Source organism: Pteropus alecto, unplaced genomic scaffold (genome assembly GCF_000325575.1).
Source record: "Pteropus alecto unplaced genomic scaffold, ASM32557v1 scaffold22, whole genome shotgun sequence".
Taxonomy (NCBI): Eukaryota; Metazoa; Chordata; class Mammalia; order Chiroptera; family Pteropodidae; genus Pteropus; species Pteropus alecto.
In genome coordinates this window covers 6079771-6093873 of record NW_006434839.1, presented here as the reverse complement: position 1 = coordinate 6093873, position 14103 = coordinate 6079771, and the positions used below count along the sequence as shown (strand labels likewise).

The 14103-nt window shown below is 39.5% G+C and overlaps 1 protein-coding gene and 1 pseudogene across 1 annotated transcript in view; both read left to right on the top strand.

The window, feature by feature from the left end:
• LRGUK (leucine rich repeats and guanylate kinase domain containing) overlaps positions 1-13512 on the top strand; it is a 99476-nt gene extending 85964 nt beyond the window's left edge. Inside the window, exons 18-20 of the mRNA XM_006910654.3 lie at positions 162-284; positions 5907-6058; positions 9319-13512. Coding sequence (XP_006910716.1) covers positions 162-284; positions 5907-6058; positions 9319-9461 — 418 coding nt within the window. The 3' untranslated portion in view covers positions 9462-13512. The remainder of the gene's footprint in view (positions 1-161; positions 285-5906; positions 6059-9318) is intronic.
• On the top strand, positions 8293-8411 carry LOC112478809 (annotated as a pseudogene).
• Positions 13513-14103: the final 591 nt, after the last annotated feature.

Genomic DNA, 14103 nt, shown 5'->3' with positions numbered 1-14103 from the left:
GAGTTGAATGTTCATGAGTGTATACATTACATTATTCCAAACTGATTTTATTGGCATTTGCATTTATGTGGGATGTAATGGTCAGTATTTAAGTATTACGTGTGTGTATTCATGGTATCATTATAATATTCTTTGGATTTTTTTGTTATTTCTAATTTCAGGGGTTCAGTACCAGCACCCATCATCAGTGGTTTACATTATTTCACAGCTTTACAACTACAGAGAAGTTCTGAGTTTTATGAAGATTCTTTTAAAACTTTCTTTGGAACATATCCTGAAAAGGGGTGAGTTGAGTTTTGTTCAATGGAATTTGGTTCTTTTCAGCTAGTTAGTTAAAATCATGGCCCTCTAATCCTTAGGCTTCGGGCAAATCCTAAAACTAGGAAACAGGGCCAAATTCCCACCATGGAATTTGAATGGAGTAAATGCTAGCCCTTCAGGGTGTGCATGGGCATATAAACTAGGTTCTTACAACTGGAAGCTTCTCTCTGGGTCTCTGAGTCTTGAGTGAGTGACAGAAAGGTACAGGGGCGGTTAGAGATCCTTTAAGTCACCAGTGGTGGAAGAATCAAAATCCACTACTGAGTGAAAGCAATGATGTCTACCAATCTCTTTCTGTATTGCAACTCGGCCATGTTTTTAGCACCTAGCTTACCTTGGTTCCTGCCCCAGATTTTAAGCCTGGTTCTCTAGTTTTCCACTAGGTCTATAAACTACTCAATAGCTTTTCAATAACTCTCTTTTTAATATTCAAATCGACCAGAGTCAGTATCTATATTGTGTAATCAGCATCTCCGATTAGTACAATACTATTTCAAATTATTTACCAGCTGATGTCCAATATATAAAATGTCGTTTCAGGGTCTTAATGCTTAATATGTCAGAGTGTGGTTGAAAGTCTGAATATGTATAAGCTGAGGACTCTATATAGACTATTACTACTGATTTTAGTGCTTGGCTTCTGCAGGCATCCTGCTGTCTTCTGTTTCTACTTAAGCTGTGCCTGCCACGATAATTGGCCATCTCTCTGTATGCCTTGAATCCAAACTTCCCAAGCAAAGATATGGCTGGTTGGGTCAATCACCACCTACTATGGGATGCGACTCTTGGGTAGTGATCTCTAGTCAGGGCCCTGGTAGATAACAAGCTGGTCTATAGATTATTCGCCTCTATGTCAGGCACCAATGCTTTATCCAATCATCTGTGGCCAGAGCAGTAACAGAGAATCAAGTAAAGAACTCTTCAGAAGGGGTTTGGCAGTCTCTCTGGAGTGTCTGGATGCATGGCAACGGAATAGACAGAAATACAATGGGTGGAAGTACACGAAAAAATTAACAGTGGCTATTCCTCTGGGATTATCAATTATTTTTATTTTCTTTATCTTTTTCTGTAACTTCTAAATTGTCTACACAGGATACATTATTTTTTTTATTTTTATATCCTAAAAAACTATTAAAATCCATGGGACTTTGATGAACTATTCAAAAATGGGAAAAATAGATCCTTTAACTATAATGTGGTTTCTCATATCACTCCATACGTTAAAAAATTTAGATAGATTATTATAAAGAGTTCAATACAAATCAGTACCTATAATATAGTGTCAAAAGTCAGATGCAAATGTCTGTCCAGCATAACGTAGGTCTAAAAATATTTACGTGTTTGTATAGAAAAGAAAACACTGAAAAGAAGTACAGCAAAATTCTATCAGTTATTATCTTCGTGTGATGGGACTGTGGCCAATTTTAATTTTTTTTGTTCTCCTCTATATATTCAAGAGCGAGTATTTTATAATTTTTGAAGTATTAGTATAACTTTAAAAAGTCATTTTAAAAGTCTGCCACAGCAAAGGAACATTTTGTGAGTGATGTGTCCTAATGACATAATGAGCATGACACTTTAAAAAATAAGTAGTGCTTTCCTTCATTCCTGAGTTTTGTTGTTGGAACACTTTGGGTTTCCTTCAATAACCTGATGACAAAAAATAACTGTCTCTCCTAAATGGTCCACCCAAATCTGCGCATTTCACTAGATTCTAGAGACCGAAGCATTAGAATTAGCTAATTAGCTTTCCGTGACAGTGTTAAAACTGTCGATCTCTGAAAATTTGTTCAAGTTCTGTCTTTTTAGTACCGAAAGGTAGGTTGATGGGAATACAGTGAGAAAGAGAATGTCTCCGTTCAAGCTGCTGTAACAAATTTCTGTAGAGTGGGCGGCATAGCAGATGGTTATTTCTCACGGCTCTGGAGGTTGAGAAGTCTGAGATTAGAGTGCCAGCATGGTCAGGTTCTGACAAGAGTCCTCTTCCCGGCTGCGAGTGGCTGCCTTCTTGCTGTGTCCTCACATGGTGAAAACAGAGGAAGCCAGTTGTCTCGTGTCTCTGCTTTTAGGACACTAAGCTTATTCATGAGGGCTTCACCTCCTGATGTAATCACCTCCCAAAGGTCCCACCTTCTTGTACCATCACGTTGGGGGTTAGGATTTCAACATACGAATTTTGGGGAAGGCACACAACAGTCAGCCCATATCAAAAAAAAAAAAAAAAAGAGCGAGAGAGAATGCCTAATAGGCACCATGTGCCTACATCACCTGTGACCTATGTGAAAAGGATGGGTTGGACTTGTCACTCAACTCTGACCCTTCGCACGTGGTAACACATGTGTCTTTCAACTCCACCACTTTTTGACTTCTGACTTTCGAAGCATTTTTATTTAAAACTTTGTCTGATACAAAGGAAAAGTAATTGTTGAAAGGCAATCTTTGCGAACCCTTTTTTTTTTTTTGGTGTGTGTTTTAAATGGAGAGGCGTTCTTTTCCAAAAATAAGACACTAATACATATGTATTACAGGTTGCATCGTGCCCCTCCAAAATTCACATGTTGGAGTCCTAACCCCCGGGACCTAAAAATGTCACCTTATTTGGAAATAAGGTCATTGCAGGTGCTACTGGAGTAGGGTGAGCCCCTAATTTAATATGATTGGTGTCCATATAAAAAAGGGAAATTTGGATACAGACTCACACACACAGGGTGAGAGCTTGGGGTGATGCAGAAGCCAAGGAACACCAGATATTGCCAGCAAACTGCCGAAGCTAGGAGAGAGGCTGGAAGGGATTCTCCCTCACAGCCTCAGAAGGAACAACCCTGCCGACACACTGATCTCAGACTCCTAGACTTCAGAAATGTGAGACGATACATTTCAACCACCCAGTTCACAGTACTTTGTTATGGCAAACCTAGCAAACTAATACACTATCTATTAATAAAAACCCAGTGAAAATTTTCTTGCCATTTTCTTTCTGTGTTCCCTTCAACATCCTATATTTATATCACTAGCGATTTGGCCATAAAAATCTACGCATTATGATGTTTTTCACATTATAAGGAAGAACATCTTTATGCTTCTATAGTTTGGAATAAAAGATTTAGCCCATAAAACATAAACGCATCTAAGACTGTATTTAGGGGAAAAGACTCAGTCTCATTATCCTTCTAGAGACGATCCCAAGCATGGATTAGCGATGGCCCTTTTCCACTGCCAGTGGCAGAGGGAAGAGTTAGTTGTCCAGTCACTGGAAAATCCAGACGTTGGCAGTGTTGGTCTCAGTTTATACTTCTCCAGGAAGTGCTTTCTGGACGAGCTCAGTAACCCTCTGTGGGAGAAAGAGACTGGACACAAGGTCTTTTAGGAGCACGGGTATTCTTCCGGAAGGGGGCTAGCATTCGGCGAGGAGGTTCCAAAAGCTGTTGCCTAACAGGAAGAAGACACACCCAAGAACTCAGTCCAGGGTGGTAAGAGGCGTCTCCTCCATCGAGCAAGCAATTTGACCTCTTTATCAGTTGCTGACAAATAGTCAGAACTTCTATTACAACACCTAGGTGCAGGGAGATTGCCCCATCCTCAACTATCCCTGGCTGGGAACGTTGTTGCCATACAGCCCTTGCGATAGTTGATGGGAAGCCCAGGACCAGCGGGGACAGGTGTCCCTGCCGAGCAGTGGGGGAGCTTTCCAGGAGAGCTAGTCCAGGACCGAGCTAACGAACTGCCACCAAGCGATGCAGCCTCTGCTTGCCATTCAAACGTAACACAGATGTGCTTGTGCCCACTAGACATGTCACCGTAGTATGCATATACCACCCACAACGGTTACTCCCAGGTCAAGGACAGGCCCGGATAGCTATTTGGACTGTGTTTTCATGATAGAGCCCTGAACTCCTGAGGACACCTTGCTGAGACTTGCTTCTACCCGCTTCATCTCAGCTTCAGTCTTAATATCATCCTCGTAGACATAGACACACACCCTCATTTAAAGGACAGGCTTTGTCTTGAACAGACTCAATTCGCATCAGCCTTTGCTACCGCCAGATATGAACTTAAGTTAAACGTGGAATGAGAACAAGTAGAGGTCAACTTGAACTTGATCCTAGAAAAGTAATTTTTTTAATTTTTTTGCCGAGGTAGGACTCATTACATGGAACTACAAAGAAGGACGCATAATCATAGCTAACTGCCAGGCTCTGCAGTAACCAATTATCTATTAATGTTCAACATTTTTAATCAACCTTTGGCTAAATCATGAAAAGATATAACTATGAGGTCAAAACTGTACGATCAACATTGACAGTGAAAAGTAGAGCTCTAATGACAAAGTTTGGGAGGTGGAGGCGGAAAGTCAATATGTATCATCTGCCGTCGATGGAACAAGAAATGGAACGAGGACATGAAGATGTAGATCTGACAGATGGGGGAACTGAAAATAGTGACAGAACTGCTGGAGAGGAGGAAAAAGTCAGGGAAAGTGATATTAAGCGAGCTGAATCCTTCCCAGTCATTGCAGAAAGCCATATCTACCAAAGATATGTTTAAGGCTGACACATCAATAAATGTCAGTAACATATTATTTAGAAATAAGAATATTGTCAGAACACTTAAAACAGACATGGTTAAAAATGGCTCTCTGGAAAGAGAAATCAGGGCGATTATTACTTTTTATTATAAGCTCTTCTGTATAACATGACTTAGTTTTAACTGTGTTCGCGTGGTACGTTGATTAAAGTGTTAATTAAATGTTTTTGGAATGATGAGCAAAATCACAAAGAAGAGATGAATATATTTTGATGATATAAACATTTTAAGTTTCTCTAGATCCAAAACAAAATTAAAAGGAAAACAGTAAGCTAATTAAAATACAACAAAAGAGTTGACATTCATTATAAAAAGAGTTTACGCAAATTGTTATGGGCAGCACGAAGATTCTCGAAAGATAAATGAGGAAAAGATGTTAACAGTTTACCAAACATGGGAGACACGCTAATTAATAAATACGAGAAGCAATGTTTAATCTTACTGTGAACAAAGCTCAGCTACTCTGAGCGCTCTGCGGGCTCAGCTCCAGGGTGGAGCCAGGAGGCAGGTAAACCCAGAGGAAGTGCGCTGGCCCCGACACCAGAACTTCAGGCACCCAGGTCACAGCCCAACCTTGTCCTCACAGTCCCAGTGCGTGGTCCAGATCTCGCCCCCTAGTGCACTTGCATTTTCTCTCTCTTCGAAATAGAAGAAACTGCTGTATGTAAAGTATACTCGATTCTCAAGTCCTAGAAATTAGGACCTGTGCCTTACTCACCTTGTTCTATACTCCAGCACCTATCATGATGCCTTGCTCTTGGTAGGTATGCAGTTATGTTTTATATAACAGGTGAGGAGTTTATGCTAATATGTACAGTACTTGATATGTTAGCTGCTTTATAGGTTTTGCTACAAATACCACTGAAAACTTCAGCTCAGCAGAGACGTGTTCGCACCCTGACAGGACCCGGTAAAGGTGACCGGGCGAAGCCATAGGCACAGGATGCATGGTCACTAGTAGTTTTGCAGCTCACAGATATCACTCATTTTTTGATTTTCAGCAACAAGGATTCTCATATGGACATGAAATTTTCTGCATTGTTTGAGCCTTGTCAGTGGTATAAAGACTTGCCTTTTGAGCCTCTAAAGTACAATACTTATTCACACTCGGGATCAGAAATAAGCGATAGCAAGGAGGAGCAGGCCCCAAAAGGTATGAGTCATTTTACCTATGATTCGCATATAAATAGTAATAATATAATTACATGTATTTCCCATTGTTTTTCTGACCGTTACTGATTTTTTAAATTAAATGAGTGTTTTAAGTCAGAATGTCCCTTTGTAGGTAGGGTGGATTATTTGTCTCCCACTCTTATAGATGGAAAACAAAGTTCACAAAGGTCAGGAATGTGCCCAAGGTCACTTTGCTACTCAGAGAGGACGCTGCCGCTCTGCCCACCTGACCACAGGGCGTCTTCCTGGGCGAGGGGCATGTGCTTTTCAGAGGAGAGAGGACCTCGGGCTCCATCTCTGACGACTCGGGCTCCTTTCAGCGAAGGCGAAGAGAAGCATGGGAGTTTCAGATGGCTGGCCAATCTGCTCTGGAAGTCTGGCAGATCCTGATGGTTTCGGGTTGGAAGGGTCTGGCTTAGTCCCTCTACTTCATCCCCCGCTCCCCCCCACCCACTTTTCCCCTTGTTCCCCAACACACATGTGAGTGTGTATCTTCGGGCACAGACAGAACGGTCATTGCATTTTTGTCTCTGGGCTCAGTGTCAATATTCATAAATGACAGTGAGTAAAGACCTTGAACGGTATGGGGAGAATGAAGGGCTAGAGGTGAAAAGAGGCACAGAAGAAGGCAACGCAGTGTTGGGATAGAAGGTGGGGCTCTGGGAGCAGTTGATAGAGGAACGAGTAAACTGGCGGGATTCTTCAGGACCTGGGGGCCAGGAGGGAGCCGCCATGTGTAGCCTGAGGGAGGAGGGATGATCTGCCTGAGCCCAGAAGAGGACAGAAGTGTCCCCTGCTTGCTCAGGTGACCAGGGGAACCGGAAAGAGAAGATAGACTTGTTAGATTGCCAGGGACAAGGGGACACGTGGATGCCATCTCAGAAGGAAGAGGCTCCTAAAGCAGGCATCTTTAACCCGTTCAGGGGTGGCCTCCCTCTTCAGCTATAGTTATACTCAGGATGGCTGGGTCCCTTATCTTTGACTGATTTTCAGAGCTCCTATAAAGTTACTTTAGCTAGTCTCTAGTTGTTTATTTAACGTGTCCATGGAAGACCGAGGGCCTGGGGCTTCCTAGTCTGCCATCTTGCCGCTGCCCTTCCCTGGGGCTTTTCCGATCAGTCACTTCACGCTTCTGGCCTGGGTCTCATACCCCTTTCACATGAACTGCCAGACCAGGTTTCTGTCATACAGTAGTATGTGCACACTTGTTTGTTTGTTTGTTTTAATGTAAATACAACTTAATTTTCATCCACTTATCATTTGGGTTTCAGCCCTACATTCTAGCTTGATTAGATCACTTGAGGTCTTGATTCGTCTTCCATATTTTCTACTGTACAGATTTCTGTAAAGCCAGCCAGCATGTCACTTATGTCCTTGTCATGGTCCCTGTCAACAGTAGGATCCAGGACTTCGCCAAGAGTAGCATCTTGTGACAAGTCTCCAGAGACTCACTTCCAGGGCAAGTCCGCCTTGTATGTGACTCCCACTCATCTCTCTCTAGTGTATTTACACGAGAAGCTTTGATACGTGCCTTACAGAAATCAAGACGCGTTATATCTGTGGTCTTTTCTAACTCGGAGGTCAGTGAGCTTTCTGTAAACGGTCAGACAGTAAATGCTTTTGTCTTTATGGATCACACGGACTCTTACCGTTGAATCATGAGAGCAGCCACAGACAATATTTAAATGCATAGGCATGGGTTGCATTCCACTAAACCCTATGGACTAAAACAGTCTGCAGACCAGATTTGGCCTACGGGCTATAGTTCATTGACCCCTGCCTAAGTAAAATGGAAATTAAGTTCATCTGAAATAATTTTTCTTCACAAATCCTTTCCAACACTTATCACCCACTATAGTATTTCCTAAATATGCAAACCATCTCTTTAATAAACTTGAACTTGCTAAGGTTTAAAGTCAGGTGAACTGGTTTGTAAACCTTTATTTCTATTTTTAAAATGGCAGTATTATTTGTCTCTAGTAATTTTCTCAATGTCAATGAATTCTCAAAGTACTCTAAAAGTACACTCTGAAAGTACTTCTGTGAGTTACTTCAGCCCCCTGGGGTATAACTTACCTGGGTGTAGAATCTTGAACTGATTGAGAAAGGGGGCCCAGTCTTTCTTTCTCTTATTTCCATTCTGGGGCCTTTATTCTCATAAGATGCTTTTGTTACCCTTTCCAGTTTAAAAATTTCTCAGTGGTTAAAAACGAAGTGTATGGCCATGCTACCCTGAACAAGCCCGATCCCGTCTGATCTCAGAAGCTAAGCCGGGTCGGGCCTGGTTAGTACTTGGATGGGAGTCCACCTAAAAAGACCAGATGCTATAGGTGTAAAAAATAAAAAAAAACTAAGGGATTGTAAACTGACAGGGTCCTTGCAATCTGTGAGGTCAACCAAGGGTTGCCTTGCCTAAAAAAAAAAGAAAAGAAAAAGGAAAAAGAAAAAAAATCTAGCAGCAAACACGGAGGAGATTTTTCTTTTCTTTCTTTTTTATTTTTTGTCTTCTGTTCACTTGACATCACCTTCTCAAGGAGTGTGCCATTTTGTCTGAATATACATAAAAAGGTCCATTTTGCCTTTAACATTTTGGACTGCTTCACTTTGCCCAACAGATCGACTCTTCCTGATCTTAAGATATAGGTCACTCCGTTTTCCTCCCTTCAGAATCCTCTGCCTCACTTTCTCAGTCCCTCCAACACTGCTTTCTCCCCAGTGAGAATTCGGCTTCCTCTGTGGCCACCATGCTTCTACCTTCAGTCTCTGTGGTCTAAACTTCTCTTGCTTAAAACAGCCCTCAAAGGAACCTGGCTCCATGGTTCTTCATCCTTGGAGGGCACGAGATGAGTTTGCTCTAGGAAGAACTTCAAGGTGTGTGCGTGTGTGTCCGTGTATGTGCATCTGCATGCACTAAGTCTACGTATGTGTGATTGTGAGCAAAGAAGGTACAGAGCCTTGTTACAGAAGGTATGAGCAGCATAGAAGTGTAGCCTAAGAACTGCTGCTATGGCAACCTCTGGTCATTGGTCAAGTCTCCACAACCTAATCCTTGTCCAACCATGCACATGGTACATTCTGTACCTCATCCCCTATTTTTCTTGTTTGGATGTCATTTATTCCTTAAAGTTTGTTATGAATGACTTCTAAATATTATTCTGATGCTCACATCATGCAATGCTTCTTTTCTTTGTTCAGTGTAGCAAGGAGTTAACTGTATCTTTTTCTCTTAATGTTTTATAGAACTACATAAATCATCACTTCAACATGAAAAAGGGTCTATCCAACACAGAAGACACCAACTGTCAGTCATCAGTTGCCTGGGTTCCAACACCAAACCCACCCTTCCTCCAATCCCTCAGGGCCGCAAGTATCCCAGTGTCTGACATTGGATCTTAACACGGAAAATTTGCTCTGATCACGTCCAGCCCCTTTGTCTAACCTGGCTATGGATTGGACTGTTTCTCACTCAACCAACCACCTACAAAAGAATGTTCCAAATGCCTTAATTCTCTCAATCAATTTCTTTTGCGATTCTATGAATAGTGTCTTTTTTTTTTTTCATAAGTTATTCTTAGCTTTTAGAAACGTAATTTCAGTTTTTCCCATAGCCATTGATGATTTCTCCAGCTGCTTCCTGCTTCCTGAAATATTGGATGGCAAAATCTCCCAGGATCTCTACATTGCTTGCTATGTGCATAGTGATATTTGGATACATCCACCTGGGATTGTGCTCTTGAAATTTCAGTGTGTCCATTTATAACAGTATATACTCTATGGAATTGAAATGTTTTATTATTCTGATTATGAAAAGATCGTACAGTTCCACTTAACTGTGACCAACATGATATTGACTGCATCTCTCAAAGGGAACTAATTAATATAATTTTTCATGTTTCTTGATTAGCTTTAGCAACATGAGGAATAAAAAGTCTCAGATACTTTTTTTTTTTAAATTTTACCCTTTCCAGACTCTAGTTATGTACTGCTTGTCATTAGAAGTGTTTTAAACAACTTTTATCATCTTTGTGGTTTCACAACCTGCTGTTTTCAGAAAAAAAAAATTTTTTGAATAGTTATAGGTAAGGCTGGTTGTTAAAACTTCGAAACACATCCATATGGATTGGTAAATGGTCTCTTCTCTGAATCCTGTGTACGAGATGACTCATGGGAACAGGTACCTTCCCATAGTACTGTTCTAATTGTTAAATATTTTAAATATCAAAACCATCTAATGACTTTTAAAATTTTCAAAACCCTCTTTAATAACTCTTTTTCCCATAACTCAAATTTGAATGTAACATAATTTGCTATTGGCTTCAGGCTTCCACCTACCTACCCCTATCCTCAGCAGGAGCAGGTTAAAGTTTTTCTTTTCAGGGGACTGGTCATGTAGGAACATGGAGAAGAGGACAAGGCTGAACAGGAAAAGAGAGGCAATCCTCTGGAAAAGCGGGGAGGCAGAGAGTGAGTCGCTGTGCCCCCCAAATCTTAAAGAATAGTTTAACTTTCACCAGCATCGCCTAATCATTTAAAAAGTTATTTTTAAATATTTTGGACACAGTAGAAGATGTAAAAGTAATATCGCTTATAATATCAGACAACGTGGAAATGTGCTTTTCTCTATTTCTCCCACTAAGTACAACTAAAATCCTAGAAATTACATATAAAATAAACAGGAGGACTGAGAGGTGGAAGGAAGAAGGCAGACCAGCTGGGGACCTTAGGACCTGAGTGATGGCACAGTGGTGAGTTTCCCGGGTTTCCTTTTTGCCTCAAATATCCTGAACTAGGTGCTAGAGAAGCTACAACCCCAAAACACTAATGGTACCGACAACAAACTCTCCCTCCAGACACCTGCTCTCTCTAGCAAAAGTATTAGGAAAGGGCAGCCTAGCAAGACAGAAAACTTTTAGACAATAACTGACTTACTATAGCCAAATACCGTGCATAAAACTGTAGCCCCAACCTCATCCCTATGCCCTGTCAGCAAAGGCTCCACCCTTTACTGGCTGTGACAGTGTTCCCCTTCTCCTCCCTGCTGGGATCAGGTCAGAGAAATTCTTGTGGAGAGCAGGACTTTTGTCATCACTCAATATTAATGAGAACTCCCTCCGATAGATAGTAACGAGGTACCTCTGCCCCTTCCCATCAGAGAAGGTATCAGAGAAGGTCTTACGGGGATCGGGGGTTTTCACCTAGTGGGGACTCTAAACTTCTGCACTCACCCAGCATTAATAAGGCATCATTTCCCTGTTTCCCAGCCAATGTGTCAAAATCAGCAAGGCTATAGAAGAATTCAGCACCATCATCAACCAATAGGATTTAATTGACATTTATAGAGCATTACATGCAATGACAGCCAAATAAACATTCTTTTCAAGTGCTCATAGAACATTTGCCAAGATGGAGTATATCCTGGGTCATGAAAGAAACCTTAACAAATTTAAAAGACTTGAAGTCATACCAAATATGTTCTCTGACCGCAATGGAATCAAACTAGAAGTTAATAACAGACAGAAAACAGGAAAATCTCCAAACATCTAGAAACTAAACAACACATTCTTAACTAATCCATAGATCTATGAGAAAGTCTCGAGGGAATTAAAAAATATATCAAACTGAACAAAAATGAAGACACTATATCAAAATTTGTGAGATGCAGCTAAAACAGTGCTGAAATGGGAACTCATAGCGCTAAATGCATAAATTAGAAGAAAAGAACCTTAAATCAATGTGCTCCTAACTCAAGAACCTAGAAAAAGAGCAAAATAAACCCAAAACAAGCAGAAAAAATAATAAAGATGAAAGCAGAAATAAATAAAAACGAAACAAAAATAATAGAGAAAAATCAAAACGAAAAGCTATCTTTTTGAAAAGAGCAATAAAATTGACCAGTTCTTTCTGATAAACTGAAAAAGAAAAAAAAAAGACACAATTACCAATGTTAGAAATGAAGCAATGGATGAAACTACAGACTGCAGACATCAAGAAGATAATAAAATTACTAACGGCTCTACATACATAAAATTGATGAAACTTAAATGAAATGGACCAATTTCTCAAAAACACACACTACCACAACTCACATAATATGGGATAGGTAATTCGAATAACCTTATAAATATATTAAAGAAATCGAAGAATTAAATTGAATTAATTTAAATCTTTTAAAAGAAATTAATTTCTTCTTTTAAAATGAAATCTCCAGGCCCAGGCGCCTTCAGTGGAGAATTCTACCAAGTGTTTACAGAAGAATTCGCATCAGTTCTATGCAGTCTCGTCTACAAAACAGCAAAAGAAGGAATACTTCTCAAATTATTTTATGAGTCCAATATTACCCTGATTCCAAAACCAAGCAGTCCAAAGAAAGAAAACTACAGAGCAATATCACTCACAAGTATAGGAGCAAAAATCCTTAGCAAAATATAAACAAATAATATTCAGCAATACATAAAAAGAATAATATACTCTGACCAAGTGGAATTTAACCCAGGAATGCAAGATTGGTTCAGTAATTTAAGTCAACCAATGTTATCCACCATAACAACAGCCTAAACAAGAAAAATTGATGCTCACATCAATTAATGCAGAAAAAGCATTTAACAAAGTCCAATATCCATTCATGATAGAAATTTCAGAATAGAGGATACCTTCCTCTCAACTCAATAAAGACTTGGATATATATGTCTCTATCCCTAAAATATATATATACTTTTGTTCACCATGATCTTAAATTTCATATTATACAGATGTTCCTCAACTTATGATGGGGTTACATCCTGATAAACCCATTTTAAGTTGAAAATACCATAAGTTGAAAATTCATTTTTTAACTGAACATCATTGCTTAGCCTGGCCAGTTTCTGCTGAGTGCTTTTCACTTTTGCATCATTGTAAAGTCAAAAACTTGTAAGTCAAACCGTGATAAGTCAAGTACCATCTGTACCATATATATTCAGCAATTAACCTTTTTTTCAACATTGTGTTTGTGAGATTAATCCATGTAGGTCGTGCTGTTTTAGTTTTAAATTTCCCCCTGCTATATAGTATTCCACTGTAAGAATGCACCACATTTTATCCACTGTCCTGTTGACGAATGCCGCATTTTTTTCCACTTTTTTTTTTCGCAACTGCAACGGATACAGCTAAAAACATTCTCGTATAGGATTAAATTGCAGTGTTATAGGTATACAAATCTTTACCAGTTATTGCTACATTGGTTAGTCTTATATGCCCTCTCCAACGTGTAAGAGAGTTGCCATTTTTCTGCATCTTCACGGATTATAATTGACAGTCTTTGTATTGCTAACCAATGACTATTCATGTAAATTCATTGTAGTGTTTAATTTGAATTTCTCAAATTACTAGTAAAACTGAACATTTTTTATAAGATTATTGGCCACTTATGGCTTCTCTTCTGTGAATTGTCTATTATATTTTACCTCATTTTAAATTAGATTTTTTTAAATCAATTTTCAGGATTTATTTATATATTCTGGTTATTAATTCTCTGTTGACTGTGTGTATTGCACATGTCTTTTCCAAGGCTCTCTTGTCCTTTCACTTTTAAAAATATTATCTTTTAATGAATAAATTTTTTAATATGGCCAAATTTGTCAATCTACTTTATATATCTTACGGATCACAAAAATAGTCTCCTAGAAATTCTTCTAAATGCTTTCTTTAAAAAGTTATGATTTTCCTATCTAGGTCTATAGAATACCTGGGAACAGACTTTCGTGTGGTAGGATTTGATGTGGGGTAGCATTAAAATGTTTTCCCAGCTGTCCTAACCTTTCCCTCTCTAATCTGTAAGACTGTTTCTCTCCCATATTATTTTCACAAATGCTTGGGTCTGTTTCTGGGCTCTCTATGTGACTGTTTTATTTACAATCCATTTATAATAAGACTTACAACATGATAAGACAAATTATGCACTTTGATATTCTTTAAAATTATCTTGGCTATTCGCGTTTTGCTTTTTCAAGTAATTTTAGAATTTGTACATCAAACTTTACCAGTCTC